The sequence below is a fragment of the Xylocopa sonorina genome, chromosome 1 (genome assembly GCF_050948175.1).
Source record: "Xylocopa sonorina isolate GNS202 chromosome 1, iyXylSono1_principal, whole genome shotgun sequence".
In the NCBI taxonomy this organism is placed as follows: Eukaryota; Metazoa; Arthropoda; class Insecta; order Hymenoptera; family Apidae; genus Xylocopa; species Xylocopa sonorina.
Genome location: NC_135193.1, coordinates 21,249,410 through 21,270,626, shown reverse-complemented (window position 1 = coordinate 21,270,626; position 21,217 = coordinate 21,249,410). Strand labels below are relative to the sequence as shown.

General features: G+C 32.6%; 5 protein-coding genes across 6 annotated transcripts; 3 read left to right on the top strand and 2 right to left on the bottom strand.

Moving 5' to 3' along the window:
• The first annotated feature begins 251 nt into the window (after positions 1-251).
• Positions 252-3,993, top strand: Usp5 (ubiquitin specific protease 5). Its single transcript, XM_076905898.1, has 13 exons — positions 252-451; positions 530-655; positions 746-922; positions 1,010-1,116; positions 1,198-1,725; positions 1,817-1,888; positions 1,955-2,147; positions 2,417-2,569; positions 2,645-2,826; positions 2,891-3,276; positions 3,359-3,565; positions 3,649-3,758; positions 3,838-3,993. The coding sequence occupies exons 1-13, from the start codon at positions 356-358 to the stop codon at positions 3,901-3,903; spliced, it is 2,403 nt and encodes an 800-aa protein (XP_076762013.1). The 5' UTR covers positions 252-355; the 3' UTR covers positions 3,904-3,993.
• Positions 3,618-10,351, bottom strand: Myo31df (Unconventional myosin ID). The gene is made up of 15 exons (XM_076905873.1): positions 10,116-10,351; positions 8,865-8,971; positions 8,592-8,787; positions 8,297-8,516; positions 8,001-8,213; positions 7,723-7,926; positions 7,440-7,638; positions 7,183-7,352; positions 6,849-7,109; positions 6,510-6,754; positions 6,261-6,423; positions 5,860-6,192; positions 5,585-5,775; positions 5,267-5,515; positions 3,618-5,182 (listed from the first exon to the last, which is right to left on the bottom strand). Exons 1-15 carry the CDS (start codon positions 10,202-10,204, stop codon positions 4,969-4,971), a joined length of 3,054 nt encoding a protein of 1,017 aa, XP_076761988.1. The 5' UTR covers positions 10,205-10,351; the 3' UTR covers positions 3,618-4,968.
• Positions 10,352-10,801: 450 nt separating this feature from the next.
• On the top strand, positions 10,802-12,218 carry LOC143422957 (uncharacterized). The gene is made up of 3 exons (XM_076893956.1): positions 10,802-11,095; positions 11,535-11,868; positions 12,009-12,218. The coding sequence occupies exons 1-3, from the start codon at positions 10,918-10,920 to the stop codon at positions 12,091-12,093; spliced, it is 597 nt and encodes a 198-aa protein (XP_076750071.1). The 5' UTR covers positions 10,802-10,917; the 3' UTR covers positions 12,094-12,218.
• A 1,740-nt stretch (positions 12,219-13,958) lies between these two features.
• On the top strand, positions 13,959-17,511 carry LOC143432256 (tRNA endonuclease ANKZF1). 2 transcript variants are annotated; one of them, XM_076909029.1, is made up of 12 exons: positions 13,959-14,123; positions 14,393-14,599; positions 14,687-15,003; positions 15,166-15,280; positions 15,349-15,494; positions 15,573-15,798; positions 15,880-16,149; positions 16,227-16,421; positions 16,481-16,751; positions 16,823-16,964; positions 17,042-17,215; positions 17,289-17,511. In XM_076909029.1, the coding sequence occupies exons 1-12, from the start codon at positions 14,021-14,023 to the stop codon at positions 17,460-17,462; spliced, it is 2,340 nt and encodes a 779-aa protein (XP_076765144.1). In that variant the 5' UTR covers positions 13,959-14,020; the 3' UTR covers positions 17,463-17,511. The 2 variants fall into 2 exon arrangements, with proteins under 2 accessions (XP_076765144.1, XP_076765153.1); XM_076909038.1 differs by lacking the exon at positions 14,393-14,599 and having other exon boundaries at positions 13,960-14,123.
• A 193-nt stretch (positions 17,512-17,704) lies between these two features.
• Positions 17,705-20,950, bottom strand: LOC143432294 (uncharacterized). The gene has a single exon (XM_076909050.1). It carries the CDS (start codon positions 20,948-20,950, stop codon positions 19,151-19,153), a length of 1,800 nt encoding a protein of 599 aa, XP_076765165.1. The 3' UTR covers positions 17,705-19,150.
• Between the last annotated feature and the right edge of the window lie 267 nt (positions 20,951-21,217).

Genomic DNA, 21,217 nt, shown 5'->3' with positions numbered 1-21,217 from the left:
AGGGAAATTAAACGGCGGACAACTAGTTTATTGCCCCAATTCTAAAGAAACCGTTTCTTTTTCAACCCAATATGATCGATCGCATTAATCTTATATCGAAGTAAACCAGAAAAATGTTCCGTTGTTGATTGCTGTTGAGCACCACTGGCTTTTAAAGAGAATCGAGAAAAGTCGAACATATATATTCCTGTCCCTTCGTCTCATTTCAGAAATCGTACACACACGCACACGCACACCCACACGCACACATACACACGTACACTATCGTTCTCGTAAACCGGCGATTCTTAAACTACTTGTTTTCTATTTGTTCGGTCGTCTCATTTTTTTCTAGTGATCGCACCTTTTATTTACAATGGAGGAGTTGATCAAACATTTATCCAAAATAAGGATACCGCAGAAGAGCGATAAAATATACAAGGACGAGTGTGTGTATTCTTTCGATACTCCGGTAAGATGTCACAAAAAACGATGTGTAATACAATTACAATTATTATATATAGCATTTATTTTTCTTTTCTCGTTTAAGGATACCCCTACCGGTTTATACGTTAATCTTACCACGTTTTTGGGATTAGGCCATGATTACGTGCAAGATTATTATGAGTTAACAGAAAATCCTGTCTTTTTACATATTAAAAGAAATAGAAAAGAGGTGAGTCGTATATTATATTTAAAGGTGGTTATCTAAAAAAAAAGAGAATACAGATCGTTAATAATATTTATTTTTTATTCATCTTTGCAGATTCCTTCTAAACACCAAGGAGATGGTCCTGAGAAGAAAATTACTCGGTTAGCGATAGGAACAGCTGATGGATTTACACCGGATCAGCAAAAATATACTTATCACGAATCTTACCAAATTATTATTCTACCAAATTTCACAACGATACCGTATCCAGCAGATAATTTGCCCCAAGAAGTAAGTTTCGTGTGTTTCTTTATGTTAAATGCACGAAAAGGAAAAAAAAAGAATCTAAACCACAAATTACATGGAAAATTTGTATAGGTTGAACTTGCGATTAAATCTGTATTAGAGGCAGAATCTGCAGCAAAAGTAGCAGAAGTAGAAGCATTGGCTGGAACCTGGGATGGAGAAATAAAAGTAGTTTCCAAGTAAGAACGAAAACTAAAGTACTAATGTAACGTAAAGTATACTTTTTATTATTATCGCCAATATAATTATTAAATTGTTAGACACGCTGCAAATCTTAAACAATTGGATAATGGAAAGAAGATACCACCGAGTGGCTGGAAATGTGAAAAATGTGATTTAACTCAAAATCTTTGGCTTAATTTAACCGATGGCAGTATTCTCTGTGGACGAAAATTCTATGATGGAACTGGAGGAAATGATCACGCGGTTGAACACTATAGAGCCACTGGTTATCCTTTGGCGGTGAAATTAGGAACCATAACTAAGGAGGGAAAGGGGGATGTATTTTCATACGACGAAGACGATATGGTTGAAGATCCAAATTTAGTGTTGCATTTAGCGCATTGGGGTATTAATATCACTCAAATGGAGAAAACTGATAAATCAATGATCGAGCTTGAATTAGATCTCAATCAAAGATTTGGCGAATGGGTTGCGCTTCAAGAAACAGCAAGTAAATTAACACCTTTGTACGGACCTGGGCACACGGGGCTTGCTAACCTAGGGAACTCTTGTTATTTAAATAGCGTCATGCAAATGTTGTTCGTGATCCCAGATTTTATCAAAAGGTTTGCAAATTGATTCTTAGTACATAAATGAAAAAAGGATTGTCTTTTTTCATAATAGGATCGATATTTAATAATCGGAGGTGAATTTTAGATACGTCGAGCGTGCGCCACAGATATTTTGTCAGAGCTACACTGATCCAGCGAATGACTTTAATGTTCAAATGTAAGTTGAAAAATGAAATGAGTTGCGTGTATCAGATTTGTGTAATATAAGACATTAACATTGTAGGGCTAAACTTGGAATTGGTTTGCTTTCTGGTAAATATTCAGTTCCACCAACTACAAACAACGAAAACGAATCACGTCAAGGTATTCCTCCACGAATGTTTAAAACGTTAGTTGGACGTGGACATTCAGGATTTTCTTCAAATCGGCAACAAGATGCACAAGAGTTCATTCTTCACATTATAAATATCATAGATGTAATTACATTGCATTTTATATTTTCGATCACATATACGGGTGTTCTAATATTTAACAGACAATTAATTCGATCATGGTATGAGTTTTGCGATTAGTTAACGTTTTCTATTAATAACTCGGTGAGAAAGAAAAATTTGCTCGGTATTGCTTCAAGTACCTTCCCTTAAACATGGGCCTGTTGGGTATTGGAATATCCTACGTAAAAGAAAATCTACTTTACATTTTTATACGAAGTTACAATACTAATGTCAGGAAATTGATCGTACAGCGTCACAGAGGTCATCAAATGAACCCTACTGATTGTTTTAAGTTTAAAGTCGAAGAAAGGTATCAATGCAGTCGTTCTAACAAAGTAAAATATACTTATCGTCCAGAATACTTATTACCACTTCCAATACCTGTAGAAGCTGCCATGAATAAGGTAAACGATTTATATAATATTTTGAATTTATTTATTAAATTTACATTTTACTGTAATCCAGTGTTCTGTGTACAGGATGAAGTCACAGCATATGAAGCATTAAAGAACGAAGCTGAAGCGAAAGGACAAAAATTGGATTCAAATGCTCTTGTCAGACCTCGCATAAAGCTTTCATCTTGTTTACAAGCGTTTACTCGACCAGAAATAGTGGAACAATTTTATAGTACAGCTCTAAATGAAAAAACTACGGCACAGAAGTAAGTAACGATATATATATAATGCGTGTTTTACATGATTGAACAATCATCCATTTTTTTATAGAACAACTAGACTCGCTAATTTCCCGAATTATCTATTAATTCATTTAAAAAAATTCATGATGAAAGAAGATTGGACACCAGTTAAATTAGACGTGGCTGTGGAAATGCCAGATATATTAGATTTAAGTTCTCTTCGAGGTTTTGGCTTGCAACCCGAAGAGAAGCTATTACCAGAAACAGTTGGTGCCGAACCTCTGCCATTTGTTTATGATACTGTCATATTGAATCAGTTGATAGATATGGGATTTCCGCCAGAGGCTTGTAAAGGAGCTCTGTATTTTACAGAGAATCGTGGTTTAGATGCGGCCACAAACTGGCTAGTCGAACATATTGGGGATTCAGATTTCGCGGATCCTTTTGTACCGCCTGGTATCAACGCCAGTACAAGTAATATATCACTCTATTAAATTCCAGTGTAAATGAAACTTAATAACGTCCATGTTTGCATTTCATCTGTATTTAATTTTAGAAAAAGATAAATTTGTAGTAAACGAGGAAGCTGTGGCCATGGTAATGGGTATGGGTTTCACAAAAGAACAGGCAATAAAAGCTCTTAAAGCGACTGATAACAATTTAGAACGTGCGGCAGATTGGATTTTTTGTCATCACGCCGAAGTTGATGCTATAGAAGTAGAAGAAATACATCCCGAGGAAGTACTTACAGATGGAGGTCACCGTACGTTTTTTTGTACTATTTTTTTATGGTATTTTTATTAAAATAATTGTAATTAATTTGCTACGCGATTATTTTTTTCTTAGAATATAAATTAGTAGGCTTTATATCACATATGGGTACATCGACAATGGTAGGCCATTACGTGTGCCATCTTTTGAAAGATGATCGATGGGTAATATACAACGATGACAAAGTATGTATTACTGTATGCAATATGTACTCTAAGACAAGTTACAATATCATAAAAATGTTCTATTAATTCTATCTTATAGGTCGCACTATCTGAAAATCCGCCAAAAGAATTGGGATATATATATCTATACCAACGCATTGATTAGATTATACAATTATTTTGTATAAAAATGTATTCTATTACACTTCAACAATACAAATGTAATAAACAATGAAAATTGCATCCTTTTACTTTATTTAGTGATACATATTTTAAATTAAAAAATATTTTTCTTCAAATATAAATGATTTATTATTTCTACATATAATGGCTGTGATATAATTATATATATTTTATACACAAATAGAAATATATAAAAATATTAGTTTACATTGTAACAACATGGCACCATTTTAGAATGTGCTTTATATTATTTGAATTTTTTTGTTTCAATAACCTGCAATATCACTTTCATCAAACATCGTATGATACAGACATAACATTAACATGATCAAAACATTTCCAGTGTGACAACCATGGCAAATTATTCATTAACAGAAAATTTGTTGTGTTACTTACTATTTATGTTTAAACTTGTCAAATTTAGATTACTTTATATAATAACTTTAACGCATGATTAAAAATGTTACAAATTTACAAATTTCATAAAATTTCACATAATATATATATATATATATAAATATTTAACGATAGCATAAAAATATATTTTTAAAAGTGTTTTAAGTAGAATGCCACATTAGTATACAAGTCTATTGTATCAAAGAATGATACTTCCTTAATGCAACTCTATTTAAATTCTTTTAAATTCTATGTATCGTTTCAATTAAAAAATGTACAACTTATTCACACGAGTAACATATTTAGTTTTTATAGTTTGAAATCCATCACTTTAAATGGGTTCAATTTTCAACATATTTACAGAAAAGAATTTCATTAAGCACTTTCTATTCAGAAATAACTTATGATTCGGTAGTTATAACTTATCTCACGTACTTCACTAGAAAATGCTTTTGTTAGATTAATGTGTGTATTGTCATTCGCTTTTAACTTAAAAATCTAATAAATTTTCTTAATATTATTATTTGTACATCGCGAAGAAAATGCGCTCAAAGAAAAATGAAGAAAACACATAAATAAAAATGTTTGGAAAAAAATATTTCTGTAAAAGCATTATTAACGTATGCAATAAATTAATGCAAAAGTGAACGTTTTAATTCGTGGTCCTCGAATGACGTTTTGTATTAGCACCTCCATCAATTATACCGATCGTCGGTGGAATAGCATATATAATATTGTCTCCATCTTTCTTAAATGTTGACTCTTGAACTTCAGGATGCACCTCTACTCGCAATACCTTACTTTTATTTCCTAACATACATTTAAATTTCACGTCCACCGTAACATGTAGATCAGCAGCTCGTAATCTAGTACAAGATATACCTTTTTTGCACATATTCAAGGAACAAAGACTTAGAAAAAGCAATTGTTAGCAATAAACATATACTCACTGACTGTACTTATTGCTTAGAATACCGACAAGTTCTCCAACTCTGTCATCCTTAGCGATAATTGTCATAATAAAATCATTCCCTCGATTTGAATGAATTGTTATAAGTTGATCTCTTCCAGGTGATACACTTAAACCTGTTATCTCTGTTATCGGCATACCTTTTCTCATATTTTTGAATTTAGAATTTTCAAGTTTATATATAGCATGCTCAGTAACTACCAATACACGATCCTTTGGTTTATTAAATCTGTAATTACATCTTATTTAGAACAGAATTTATACCTCGACACGTGATATATGTATATTTCATACAAACCTGTTGGTTTTTCTAATGAATGCACTAAATAAAACTGTTTTAAAATGATCGGTATTACGAAGATTGTTTATCGAAGAGTTAAAAATATCACTTTGAGGATTTTCATCTGGTCTGGAGAGATAATTTCCTTCCCAACGTCTATCTTGTCCCCAATGATGTCGTTTTGAACGTAAAACTACTCCCGCAGCCATCTGAAATTAAATGTATTAACATCAAAAAGTTAAAGGTATTACATGAATTACATATGCTAATTGATGAAAATATACACGTAATACCTTTAATCGCAGTTGAGGCCAATCATCTCTGGGTATAAGTCTAAGAATCATCCACGCCCACCATCTTTCGTACATCAATTTTAAAGTATATGTCATATGTCTCACGGCGAAATTTTCAGAGGGCCAAGTTAAATGTTTGCCATAATCTCGTAATGATTTTGCGTTCCGAAATGTCTTTTCTAATTCCTTGATATAAGCATACATTTTATATTTTTGATAATGTTTCATTATAATAAGTGAAGCTTTCATCTTTTTGTACTTTTGACGACACAGATATCCTCTCCATTGTTTTTGTAACAGTATTACAATATCTGGGATTAAATCACTACGTGCCTAGAAATAAATGAACTTTCGAATTGATTCTTTCAGATATACACCGATACAAGTAACATTTAACACACCTTTTCCAATGCAAAAAGTGTTTGAGGCGACCGAATAAATATTTTAGTGTGACCGTATTTAACGTCGTTACTAAAATTTTTTTCATCCATCAATGTACGTACACCGTCTTTGTCACTGCCACCTCTGAAATTTGGCCAAGTATATTGGGATATCATCTTGTATCTAACAAAGAGAATTTCATTAATGACGTGTAATTGTACAATTTTTGAAAGTATTTGTATTCAACTATGATTGTAAAATAAAATTACCGTTTCAGAAACGTATCATATCGTTGACGATAAGCGAAACCAGCTCTTCTGACTAATACATTTTCAAGAAGACCTAGATATCGTACTTGATGATTCACTCTTTCTTCGTCAAAAACAACTGGTGATTTGACTTCGTTAGGTTTAATACATCTAACGTAAAATGGTTCTTTACTTGTTAAATTCTTAACCAGAGCTATCATGGAATTACGGAAAAGTGTACCAGCTGTTAATGGTCTTTTTGTTGTCTAAAATAACACAACATATGTAATAAAAACATAGTATATAACGGTATAGTATAATTGATATCTGTAGCAATATAATTAATACGTATTTAGTTACCTTCAAGATATTTTGCGCACCTTCAGGCCACATTTTGCTAATTACAGGATTACTACTTTTATAAAGTAAACGTTTAAAATCCTGAAATAATGTATCTTTATTTTTATCTAGAAAACCATTAATATTGTATATTACATCTCCAGCATAATGTCTAATTTTAAATTGAATTTTATGTTGAAGTTCCTTGTCCATTGGTTTCAATTGTCGAGAAGTATAATGTTTATGGTCAAGTAATTTTTTATCCATAGCTTCCAAAAGCATCTAAAAATAGATTTGTTGTAATAAAATCGTGATACTTTTATTGAGTAGAAAATAATAAATGAAGAACACTAACTTCATCTGTAACTTTGCCAACATTGAGGCAAGCCTCGTCCATAATTGCTATAATTCCTTTGTGGGGTTGTTCTACCAAATCACAAATTATCTGATTATTGAAGTAATCAATATTCTGCCAAGCTATACCTTCCTTTTTATATTCCTCTTGTTCTTGTTTTAGCACCAGTTCTAAAGCACCAAATGTTAACTTTATTTTTTCAGTATATACATATGTAAATACAATCATAAAAATTATATAATGAAAGACTTCGTTACCAATGAATAGTTGTTGTAATTTTTCATTGCAGTAATTGATACAAAACTGCTCAAAGCTATTTACATCAAAAATTTCAAATCCATATATATCGAGCACTCCAATTACCGTTCTATACCTTTTATAGGTTTCCGTATTATTTACATTAATTGCGGTATTAACACGTGACACAATGTCAGTAAACAATCTTTCATATATGGCCTGAAAAATAATTTATTATACGTATACAATGTATTTATATAATTGTTGCACGCATATTATAAATAATTTTTAAAAACATATTACCTTTGCTAAAGCATCCCTACCATATTCTGCCTCTGTAGAAGTATGAGCTTTTTGCACAACTTCTCCACCTGCTGCGATAACTCTTTGCGTAAGAGCTGTACTTAATTCTTGCGGACTGATGAAAAATAAATTTGCTGTATCATTTAATGCAGCCTTGTTCTGAATGAAAAGCTTATCATCGTCAAGTTTAAAAGTGATGTTTCCCTATTAACAAAACTTCATGTCAAATATAATAGAACGAAACTTCAGCTTTTCTTACTATTTTTATTGTTACGAACCAAGTGTAAGATGCCAGCAATGATATTCCAGATCGTTTGAATTTCGTTTTGAGAAAATCCAAGAGTAGACATAGCAGAGATAACTGTTTTGTAATCACTTTTATCTGTGGAACTTGCTTTATTACAATTTCCAGCACCTACATAAAAGTATGCAGCTGGATCTCGTACTAGACGTAATTTATTCAACTCTCCTTCGCTACAGCCATTTAATAACTGTTTGATTTGAAACAAAATGTTTTGTAAATGTAATATTATATGTTACATTAAAACAGAGGGCATAAAATTATTGCTGGTACCTGATAAAAACAATGAAAATTACGTTCACCATTTTGTTGATACACAACTCTTGATTTCTCCAACAAATAATTAGTAACATGACCACCAATCGGATCCCCTTTGAAATTGAAATCTATATCCATATACTTTCCAAATCGAGAAGAATTATCATTTCTATTCGTCTTCGCATTTCCAAAGGCTTCCAATATCGAATTAGATTGTATAAGAATATTCTTGACTCTAGCACGCAAAGAAATATTATCTTAAATGTTAAATATGTAAAATTTCAAAGACAAAAGTGAGTGCTTCTTGTACCTTTCTATTTCTTGTTGACCACTTGTATTTGTAATAGCGGCAATATATTTCATAATAATTTTACTTGCTTCTGTTTTACCAGATCCAGATTCTCCACTTATCACTATACAAGTATCTCGACGCTGTTGTTTCATTTCTCGATGGACTGCATCGGCGATTGCAAAAATATGTGGGGGATTTTCAAATAATTCCCTGTCTGAAATATAATTTTTACCAATATTATAATTGAATGAATCTCATTAGTTAACGAACTGAACACGTAACGCCTTTTACCTTTATACTTATTAATATAATCATTATTATATATATTTATGGTCCTATATGGATTTACACTGACACATACTTCGCCAATGTATGTGTAAATTCTACCTCCATTGAATCTAAAACAACAAAATATGCATTATATAAATACTAAAGAAAGCGTATATTAACAGAATTCTAGTATATGTGTATTTTATTGCGAAAAAAAATTTTTATTTGAAAACCAAGTAATTTGTTATCAGAAATGCTCTATCGAATATCTTCATTTTTATTTTGAATATTACCGTTTGCTGTATATTATGAAGTCATATCCTATCTTTTAAAAATAAAAGATCCAAGAGTAAACATAACAGAGATAACCGTTTTATAATCACTTTTATCTGTTGAAATTGATCTATTACATTTTCAATACCTACATAAAAGAATGCATGTTCAATTTATGAAATGCTGCGCATATAACTAATGCATAGCATAATTTACGTTATGTTATCTATTGAATTATCTCTTTACCGATTTTCGTTAACAATGATGCATTAAAATTATCTATTCTTCCGAATCATGTAAAAGCTATGTTCGCATAGAAGTGCAGGTATATATTCCAAATAGAAGCAAGGAAATAAATAAATATATATTTTAAACATTTTTATATTCATACGTATATACGTATCTAAAATGAAAGAAACAGAAATACTGTCATTGTCAGAAATAGTCAGCGTGTAACGTAAAGTATATACGAACCGAAGGTGATGACTCATAGAATATAGAGCCTCTGATAAGATTTAAACACTATTTATTAGAAAACGAATGTCGTATTTTAACAAGTACATACATATTTATAGTTCCCGTTCGAGATGATAACAATTTTAAGTAAATACATTCATCATAGTTCTACAGATGTTTTATAAATATAAAGGTGTAAGGAAATAAAAATGTCTATCGAAATTTAAATCATGGCTAAACGCTCTCTATTAACGCTCTCTATTAGTGATTTTAGTGTAAAATTGGGCTATGTTTTGTTATGGTGCGTTTTATAGGTCAAGTTCGAGTCGAAATAAAAAATTGAATTGCAACCACCTGCTAATGCACGGTTAGCCACGCCCTCTTGGTGGATAATTTACGAAGCATTAAGATCGAAAAGCACAACAGAACACCTGTCATAATTCTTAAAAGAGGAAAGAATCATTCAGAAATTCAGATTTCCCAATTTCCCGCCAATTCCCTGATTTACTACCATGTTCGTCGTTAGTCCAAGTACAATCTTACCTCACTCGTAAATTGTCCACTATCTTTTCTAATGTGATTTCGTCCAACAGAACTAAATCTCCAATACCAATTTCCTCTTGCGTTGCCATACTTTTTCCAATAATAATTCGTGCACATGCAGAACTTTAGGCTCTTACACACGTATACGTATAGAAAACTTGTGTTTTGTTGGAGACCAGCTCCTTTCGACGCACCGTCTCCGACACCAAGCGAATGACGAATGCGGTTAACCGAAATTTCCAACCTATCTTCCACCCCTCCATAATCTTCTAATTGCACTAACGTTACTTATTTTCGCATCACGCGCATTATAATTATATCTGTATTTTTCACCCCACAACCGAAACATACCATTCTACAATTATACGTATATTTCAAATCCGTTGCCGATGTAAATAACAAATTAGTTATAAGGAACCTGAAATTATACAGCTGTTAAACATTATTCTCATTTTTCGCTTATTTTACGTAGAAAATTTGTACATTCAGATTCTCTTTTTCTTTAGCATTTGCAAATTAGATCGTGGGCAAAAGGTCGTGTTCTATTTAAAAATTTCCAACTCCCCTTTCTCCTTCTCGCGTTTTTTAAATTTCTGTAGAAATTATTACTGACGCACAGCCCTGAGAATAAAATTTTCTAAAACGCATGCGCGCAGATTATATACCTATCATATCTGTACGTGTGTTTATAGGTATGTTGTTGTTATTATTAACTGTTATTTTTAGCGATTCGTATCGTTTGTCATTCATAATCGTTTGAATGCTTGGTGCGATCGCATGTCTTATGTGAGTCGAAATAAAAATGGAAGAGAAGAAGTTGAACTCACGTCTCAATGGAACCAAGAATATAGTGAAAACTAAGAATTACATTACGTCAACGAGGTTATGGGACGGGCTACAGATGAACGAAGGAAGGTTTATCTTTTTACTACTCATAATATCATTGTCCATTGTTTTGGGAAAATCATACATAAATTACGGTAAGTGTCATTTAAATGAAACCGTTGCCCCCCCTTTTTTTTTTTTACCAAAGTATTGGTACATATGTGTTGCACGTATTTGCATTTTTAAACATCTATTTTGTTACAAAATTGATTAATCATGAGAGTGTGATTAATTATTGATTAATATGTTCGTATTGACAAGTTTCAAACGATAACAAAAAATTTATGCTTTGATCTAATGTAATTGTTTAATGCTGCAAGTTCATAATCAAATCTATCAATTATTATTCGAAGTGAATTACTTTAGTAAATTTTAGTAAATATAGGTCGTACATATTTAACGACATAGAATGTACAATTGATAATTATGTTCCGCTAATGAATTTAAACATATAAAAACAACTTTGCCTCTGCATTGCATACTAACAAGTTTATAAATACTATTGGTACTGATATTTTCGTATCATCTCTTTAGGGAATACTATAAAGCTGCAAAATAATTTTGAATATATAGCGTCATCAGTATCAATGTTTTCAAACGCATCCAATGTATTTAATTTATCACATATACCTGACGTGTCACAATTTAATGTAAAACAATTATCAGCTATAAGCGAAAAGTTTGCTAACATTAGTCAATACGATTATGTTGCAAGTGTAACAATGTTGTGTTTTAAAACATATGGATGGTTAATAAGAGCAGCAGTGTGTGGTCTTACTATGATGGGTTTGTCTTTGTATGTAATTTACAAAGATAGTAGTATTCCTGGAATCAATCCACCTTCACCTTTTAGTTTCTCAAAGCAAAGGTAAGTTAGGATTTGAAAAAATTTATCATCGCATTAACGTTTATTATGAAACTTGGGTGTCTGTCTTGTGTGGACTCTGTGTCAATTTTATACGCATATATAAATACATTATGTAAATAAATACATTCTTTCACTTTCAGACTTTCAAAGGCTATGGGAGCGCAGATAAATTATTTAATCGCAATTTTAAATGGATTACTACTCTTCATCTATATGTGTCTCTAATAAGTATGTTAAAATAGACGCGGGCAACCTTTATCCATGCAGGTCGCTTATGTCACCAGAATTAAGAAATCCTTTATACAGAAGTACAAAAATCTTGCATCACATAGAACTAGCAATAACATTAAAAAATAAGGCAGAATGAAGTCTGTTTACGAATAGTTCCTCTGGATTCTGATTCCTTGTGCGATGAAGAAACATTACAAATTTTAAATATTAGCCATAGTTTTATTGAAAAATATCAAAACATGCAGTAATATATGGTATATAAATACTGTGGTATACTTGAATCTATACGTGTTCCAAATTAGTCAGGCATGGTACCTATATGGATCTGCCATGCAGAATGTTTACACAACTGCTTGTTTTAAAAATATTCATACGGGCAAAGGTTGCCCATATCTGTGTTAAAGGTATCAAAACAGTGTACTTACAGTTATGAATGTTTGTGATATTGAATGAATTTTATAATTTTCTGTAATAATTATATTTATTTATTATTTATGTTAATATAATAACTTGTTTAATTTAATGATAGTAAAGTAAATAATTTATATTGTACGTGTCATAGAAATTTTTCACAATGAAAAAAATTGATGTTATATATATAGTAATGCTTTTATTTTTTGCATAAAAAAAGGAATTAAATGAAAAAATGTAAATCCTATCTATAGTTGAAGGTAAACAGATTTGCTTATAAAAGTTTATAACATAAAATGGCAAGTCTTATTAATTTAATCTGTAAGCGATGAAACGTGTTATGTGAAATTGAAATATGTTAAAACAATAATGTGAAATAATAGGCAATATTTAATATGTAAAGTTTTAGAAAGTACAACAGTTGCGCAATGTTATAAACTAACTTCTGCTTGTATTAATTTCGCGTAATTATTTAAGACTGATTACATGTGTTAATATAATATTTATTTATTAATAGGTGAAAAGTAATTATGTAGCGGCGAACAGCTAAACGTTAAGTATTATATGTAGTACCTCATAGTGTTATGTAATTTATGTATATATAAAATATGATTGCATCATTGTAATGATTATTGTGCAATGCGCAGAATATTTTTTTAACTAAATGCATATGTACAGAGACTGGAACTCTTTCAAGAATATATAAATTTAACAATGTTGAAGTATATTTTTTATTATTGGCAGTAATTTTTAACGATAATCAGTATATATATTTTATCTGAACTGTAAAAAAATAAAACTGTAAAGAATGATTTATGTTATGAATTTATATGTTCCCTCTAGTTCCCTCTTGTTGTTTTTTCACTCGTGATTTAGCTCTTCCGTCGTTTAAATGAAATTTATACGCTTGTATAATGTAAAAGATATGAAGGAATTTCGAAGGAATAACAAAAATCTTCGATGTAGAATAATTCCATCTTTCCCATTAGAAGTTGAAGACTTTTATAGCCATTCAAACATTGCGTTGATCTAACTTCAATTCGTATATGGAAGATAATGTATGCGATGATGTAATCTCATACCAAGTTCGAGTTAGTTCAAGATTTAATAATATAATGTAAAAATTGATATTGCGCGTGAATTATTCACATTAGTAGAATATTATTTTAATCAAATTAATCGTTCTCTTTTATAACGGTAGATTAATGATGTCGTAAATGTAATTATAAATTATTTTTTATTTGTCCTCGGGGGAGCCAAACTGCTTTGTTCGATACTGTCTCTTGATCGTCGCGAAATAAAATACACGTATGTTAAAAGGTTAGTAGAACCACGTAGAACGTTGTGGTTTCTCTGTCTCGTTCTTGAGTAAGCATGTCCAATGTCCCGAATAATATTTTTCAACTACGATCGTGTTATTTCTTTGATTCATTTCGTTGGTGATCGTATATTATTCTTTTAGGGTAGTTGTAAAAGAACATCGTCTTCAAGTGATTGGCATACGACTCGAATGATGGATCATCAAACATTTAAAATATACAATCAGGAAGATTTTAATAAAATTACAAGAGGAATTAAAGTTGCGCAATGCATGCAATCGCGATCATCATCAGGTAATTACGTTTAGGTCATTAATATTTACAGATAGCGAATCTTATTAAAATTTTTAAATGGCTAAAATTTTAGCCATTTAGCTTGCTAGTTGTTTAATTACGTCATTTTAATCAATCGATTATTCCACGAATCTGTTAATGTTTAAACCCCTAACATATGTAAATTCCATATGTTCAATGTTATAGAAACGTATTCTTATAAATTTGAGAACTGCAAATGATTATCAATAAACAAATAATTTGTAAAGTGAAATTTTTTATTACTTTAGCTTTGGAAACTGAAAAAGTATTGAGTCAACTTGACGATTTAGTTGTATCAGATTCGTTAAGTTGTTCATTTTGTAATACCATATTTGAAGATAAAGCACAACAAAGACTTCATTACAAATTAGATTGGCACCGATATAATTTAAAGCAGCGTTTGCATGGATTAAAATCTATTAGCGAAGAAAAATTTAATCTCTTAGCCGATGAAGGTATTACTAAAAAAATTGTTAATGCTTTGATATTAAAAATAACATTCGGGCACAGATGAGAAATATAACAGGATTATAATATTGTAGGCAATGTTTCAAGTTTATCTGGAAGTGACATAGATTCTGAGAATGAAGATGAAACGTATGTCTCAGAAACAGCAAGTCCATCTAGTGGACATTGCGAAAGTAAATGTAATATCAATAGAAATAAGAAAGTTGAAAAGAAAGGGAAAAGTACAGAATCGGTTTCTGATAGTTCAGATGTAGAATGTGGCGATGATATCACAAAAGAGAAAAAAATTGAGACTTTATTGGTCACCGCAAGCCGTCACTCGAAAGTTTTCTTTGAGAACGACGATGGAAATATTTTTAGTATATACAGATGTTTACTTCACAATAAAAAGGTCTGTTCCTTCATACTGCTAGAGAGTATAGTTTTGCGAGTTCTTTTTCTCTAAGTGTAGACATACTTGTCTATGATCTTATCTTGTAATTTAATCTACTTTGTTAGAATCACTTGGCGTGTCTATACTTGCCTGATCAGGAGAGATGCAATTACATTTTAGGAAATTCCAGAGGTAGACAATGAGATGATTGCTCAGGCATTAGACAGTGGAAGGAAAACAACATGGACTGTAATCATGATTGGAGGAGGACATTTTGCTGCAGCTGTATTTCAAGGTATTAACTTTTTATCTGTAAAAAATATTTTCTAACGTTAGAATTGTAAAGTTATTTTTTCATTGTAGATGGAGAGCCCATTGTGCACAAAACATTTCATTCGTATACGGTAAGGGCAAAACAAGGCTTTGCCCAAAGCTCACGTACAACGACCAATCATGCAAAGAGCGCTGGAGCTAGTTTGCGTCGTTATAACGAGGCGTCACTCTTACAGGTTTTTCGTTTATTAATTTAAGTAAAACATAATTTGTTCGTATGCATTAACGCTTTGTTTTTTTTTTTTTTTTTACAGCATGTACAGGATATACTCGAATCATGGTCATCTCACATCAATAGTTCCTCCTTAATTCTATATCGAGCGGTCGGACCATATAATCGTACTGTATTATTTGGAGGAAAAAATCCCCCATTAGATAAAAATGACTTAAGATTAAGACCATTGCCATTTCCTACTCGTAGAGCAACATTTAGCGAGGTAAAAAGGGTGTACGATGTATTAAGTACTATGGAAATTTATGGTATGATATTAATTATCATGTTTTTTATTTAAATATTTGAATATATCTAAACTTAGTTCACATTAATGTTATTTATTTAAGGGTCTGCAGCTGATTTTACAGACTCCTTTCCTATTTCACCCCGTCAACCAATTAGGAAGAAAGTTTCAAAAAGTGAAGTATCTGGTGAGATTTTAGAGAAAACAGAAAATGGAGAATGCGAGTCTAATGCAACCAATAATGCACGTTGTCCACAAGATAATGATAAGAGTAAAGTTTCTAAACAGTCGTCTCCTGAAAGGCAACACAGAAATCCTCGATCTCACATAGATAGAGCCAAACCACGAAAAAGCCCATGCCGACCATTGCCTGGTACAAAATAAAAAATATAATATAATAATACAGTGATATAATTAAATGAATCGTTATTTAGTCACATTACTTTTCAGACATTGTTGCTAAATTAGCACAATCATCTTCGGAATCGGAAATAGGTGCTGATAATATTCCAATGAATGTTTCATTAATTGAACAAGAATTAGAAGTGGACTTTCACGACAATTTGCTCGCATTTCAAGACACGGTGCCGAGATATATGAAAAATAAAAAAACTCGTCGACAGAGGAAGAAGGCGAAAAAGGATGGTAAATTATTTTTTAACGAATATGTTTCATGTTTACAGCGAAATAAAATTTTTTTTCAGAGTGCATAACGAATGAAATGTTAGCCAATGCCAAGGTTAAATTATGGTCTGCATGTAAATTAGGTGATAGTGAACTGTTATCATCTATTATTGATAGTTTATTCATTGAAGTAGAAAAGAGTGTGGAGTTGGAACAACAAAATAAGGTTGATGCAGATTCTTGTTCAATTATAAACAACAGCGATGTGACAAAATTGGTAAATGATCCTAACGAAGATGGTAATACAATGCTACATTTGGCAGCTCTCGGTGGACATTTGAAATTAGTATGGTATGCCGATCTTGTATTAATATAATTGGTTTTATTTTGAGGAATTTTTTATACCAATTTCTTCGTTTCAGGCAATTACTTGACATCGGATCAGATCCTTGCAATAGAAATAAGAAATTGCAAACACCATATGCAGCGGCAAGTGACAAGGAAACTAGAAATACTTTCAGAAGATTTATGGGTGCTAATCCTGATAAATTTAATTATAGCAAGGTATATTACGGCGTTATTTTATTATTTTTTTAACAAGCCACAATTATTACTGTTTATAAAATAATACATATGCGCAGTCCCAAATACCTGGACCACTTACCGATGAAATAGAACAAGAAGAGTTATTAAAAAAGAGGCAACAAAAGAAAGTGAAGCGGGAAAAAGATAAAGTGAAAAAGAAAGAATTTGAGCTGAAGAAACAAGAAGAAGATTCAAAACAAAGATTCCTTAGCCTCAGTGACAGAGAAAAGGTAAATATATAAATGAATAACTAATACCTTTAATTCAATGCTAAATATATATATATGTATGTATGACTTGCAGAGAGCATTGGCTGCAGAGCAACGTATTTTAAAGCAAGGCTGCACTCTGATTTCACGGTGCTTTCAATGTGGTGTCAATATGGCGGGTCAGGTACCTTTCGAGTATAATTTAAATCGTTTCTGTTCTATGCCGTGCTTGAAAGAACATCGCCTTCATAACAAAGTTGTTATCTGATGGTATTTTACACTTAAAACGCTAATTGATATATATTTTTTAAAATTTAGTCTTTATTATGAATTAATCTTATCTTCTTTTTCATTCTGCGTACAAACTACTATAATGATATAATTTTTGTCTCTTTAAACCGAAATATCAGAATTTACGGTTAAAAAATAATTTGATAGTTCATGAAGAATACTGATTGAAATTCAAATAAGTAGGTTCAAGATAATACACGTATGTAAATTTGAGGTGCGTTATGTTTTACAATGTTCACGTTGCGTATTTATTGTCTAATTTAAATAGCATTTCTTGCGTGTGTGTTCAAGTATTAGAAAAGAACAAAATATACAAATACCTTGATATACGTACAGAAATTTTTCCAATACATGCATTTTAACAAAAAACCGTAACGAAGTACCTTAAAGAGTTATGTTAATGTCATGTCCATTCTCCTTGTCACCGAACAATTAATTAAATTGAGCGAACAGTATGCAAAAAATTCATGCCTGTTAAAAATTAAATACAGTTTATATACTTTTTCATATTGATTACATTTGAGAGTGTAAACACATACTGTTTGTATATTCAATGACATACGTAAAGAACTAACATTTTTATGCTAACAATAAACGATAAACTAAGTTCTACACTCCCAACCGCAATATTACATTCATACCGAGTTTACGATATTATAACATTACATTGATTACGTTTCATTGTTATAATATCACAACATTATAGTACACATTACTTATACGACGTAAAGTTTATTCGAGAAACGAGTCTTTTTGTATATAACTTCTTAAGAGGATATACATTTTTTACATAAAGTTATCTGAATATTATTGTTTTCACAGGTATTTATTATAATATAACGCATAAAATTCATTAATAGGAATTTGTGACTGCATTCATACGTGTATCTTTTATTCATTGACTAGTTTAAAAAAAGAAATATAAATTTTCCAGCACACATATTGTAGAATGATTGCAATTTAATGTCGGTGGTATATCGACGAGAAAATGAACATTTTGTATGTTTTATCTACCTAATATATTAGTTAACATATTAGCCAGAATGCATTTCTACTGCCACTTCGCTCACAACAGTAAGCGTTAAGAAATGTTAATATTTTAGAAAGAAGACAAGTTTCGCATAATGTTGGAAATAAAATAGAAATTGATGAAAAGTCTCGAACTTTTATAAAATTTGTAAACTATGCATTTAGCGATAAGCACAACTGAATATATATAATTAACATATTTACAGATTATTATCATAATTTTATTTGAATAAAAACAATACTCCTCGACTCGAATGCATTCAGATACTGAAGTCACCATCGTCGTTACAAATATAAATTTCTTCTTTCTTCTTCTGTTAATGTCTACTGGTTATGATTATTAATTCACAGTATATACAATAATATGAGTGAAATATTTCGAATCTCAGGTATGTCAGTTTTCATTACTTTGTTCTTAAGATTGTGCTTTAGGCTAATCGAATTGTTTCCTATTATATGGTGTCCTTGATTGGTAACTAGTGAAAATATAATATCAATTTCATAAAATTCGTAGCGTATCAATGGTTTAAGTACAGAATATGAAATTTCTTTAATTTCACTGCACCAATTTTTATAAACAAATCCCTTTTACTCTATCTATTCGATCATCGTGTCATTAGTATCGTTATTTTTCGTTTAAATGGACGTGGAATCATCGGAGTCCGTATCATCGCATTCGTCGCCGTAGAGTCCATGAATATTTCCATCGATCCAATTGTTCTCTATTTTCACCTCGTACTTGTTTTCTTCAGTTTTGTTCGAGGGAACGATTCTTACGTACGTGTTCTTCATATTCTTCAATTCGGATTGTATACCGGTGTTTTTCAGCATCGGACTTCTTTCACCGCTACTTACCGACTTGGAACGAATTTTGTCCGTAATTTTCTCATCCTCCATCGATTCCAGAGAGCTTTTCCTTCTACTACTTTTTCTAGTACTTCTCTCTTTATTACTCGTTGTCTTTCTTCCTATTTTCGGACTTTCGCTTTCTAAATACTTTTTAATCCATTTTGGGGTTTCGCTCGAATAAGACGATTTTTTCACGTATTTCGGATTGGCCATTATCATTGGCACGTCCGTTTCGATCACCGTTGTAATCACCTGCTCGTTCTCGTCGAAATTACTCTCTAAATACTTCTTTTTCGATATCGTAGACATGTTTATCTTTCCAAGCACCGAAGAACCATCGTCCGTACTTTCATACGTGTACGAGTAGTGTTTCTGAATATGTTTAGGTTCATCGGTTATATGGACGATGCTCTCCGAGTTTAAAATTTCAGTCTTACGATTTTCCTCTTTCTCGTCTTTTCGAAATCTCTCTAAAGCCTCCTCGAACAGATGCTTCGGTGACTTCTTGCTAAAGTCGAGAGGCTTTATGGGAGAGATTATACACTGTCTTAGATTACCCGTGATACTATGCCTTTGTCTCATCGGTGGATCGAGTAAACGTCGCAGACTCGAATTTCTTATCTCAGGCACCGACATCCTTTCTCTGGTAGGAATCGGCGAGACTGACCTGTGAAGCCTGGTCGTCGTCAACGTCGACTGGCCCTTTTGTTGCGTACCAATTATAGCTGAAGCTGATGGACTAACGGCAGTAGCTATCCTGCTTAACTCGGTTGACAACCGTTTCCTCTCGCTTGGCGGCAATACGGGAGTGGTACTCGCCATTAATACACTACCGAGGCCTTCTCTAGTGGGACTCTTCAGTTTAACCCCGGCAACACCTGTTTGCTCCTCGATCTTAGTTTGCTGGTGTTCACTGATGGGCGAACTAGCGATTGGCAGTAACCTGGATCGCGTCGTGTCTTGATTACGCGTAAGTTGACTGTCCAAACTGAATCTCTGCTTTGGTGTACCAGCTATTAACCTGAGATCGTTTTGCGTTTCCAATTCTGGTATCGAGAATCTGTCCCGATTGAATTTGGTTACCGCGGATTCCTTGAAATTTCTATATTTACCACCAATGTCCAACTGCGACAAACGGTCCCTCTGACTGGCATGTATAGCGGGGGAGAATCGTTTATGTTTCACAGGCGGCGGCGAGGGTGAGTGGAAGACCATCGTGGGCAAATTGAGGTCTTTCCCGGTACTTAGGCAGGGCTGAGATAATCTCTGTTGACCACGACCAGGATGATAGTCGCCGATAACCAGAGTCGGCTGAGAAAGCCGTTCCCGTTTCGGTGGCGCGTCCTGCCGTAAACTGAATCGCCTTACGTCCGGCTGGGACAGCCTCGAGGAACCATGATCCATCGTTAAGCTTCCTCTCGAGCTTCCGCCGAAGCCCTGCACGCTTGGCGCTGATAATCTTTCCTCCTCGTTAATACTGTTATCTCCGGAAGCTGCTCTCAGGCTCGTGTAAGACAGCCTAGAGCCGCGATTCATCCCAGCGAAATTAATGCCGCTGAAGCTGGAATTCAGTATAGGCTGAGACATTCTTATACGACGATCCGGCGAGCCTCCGGATCTTCTGTCGTAGGATATCAGAAGAGTGGGTAGATTCGGTTGAGAGTAACGACTTCGTTGACTCGCAGGGGAATAACTCGGTGGGCAGGGTGTCGTTGATTGGGTTCCTTCGTACGTCACGGAGTCCTGGGACTCGATGCTGGACTGTGACTGAGGTGGTGGTTTAACGGGTGTAATGTGAAGATTTGGGGTGGACAGCCGGTTCTTCCGACCTTGCGTTGGTTTTTTCAGGTGATC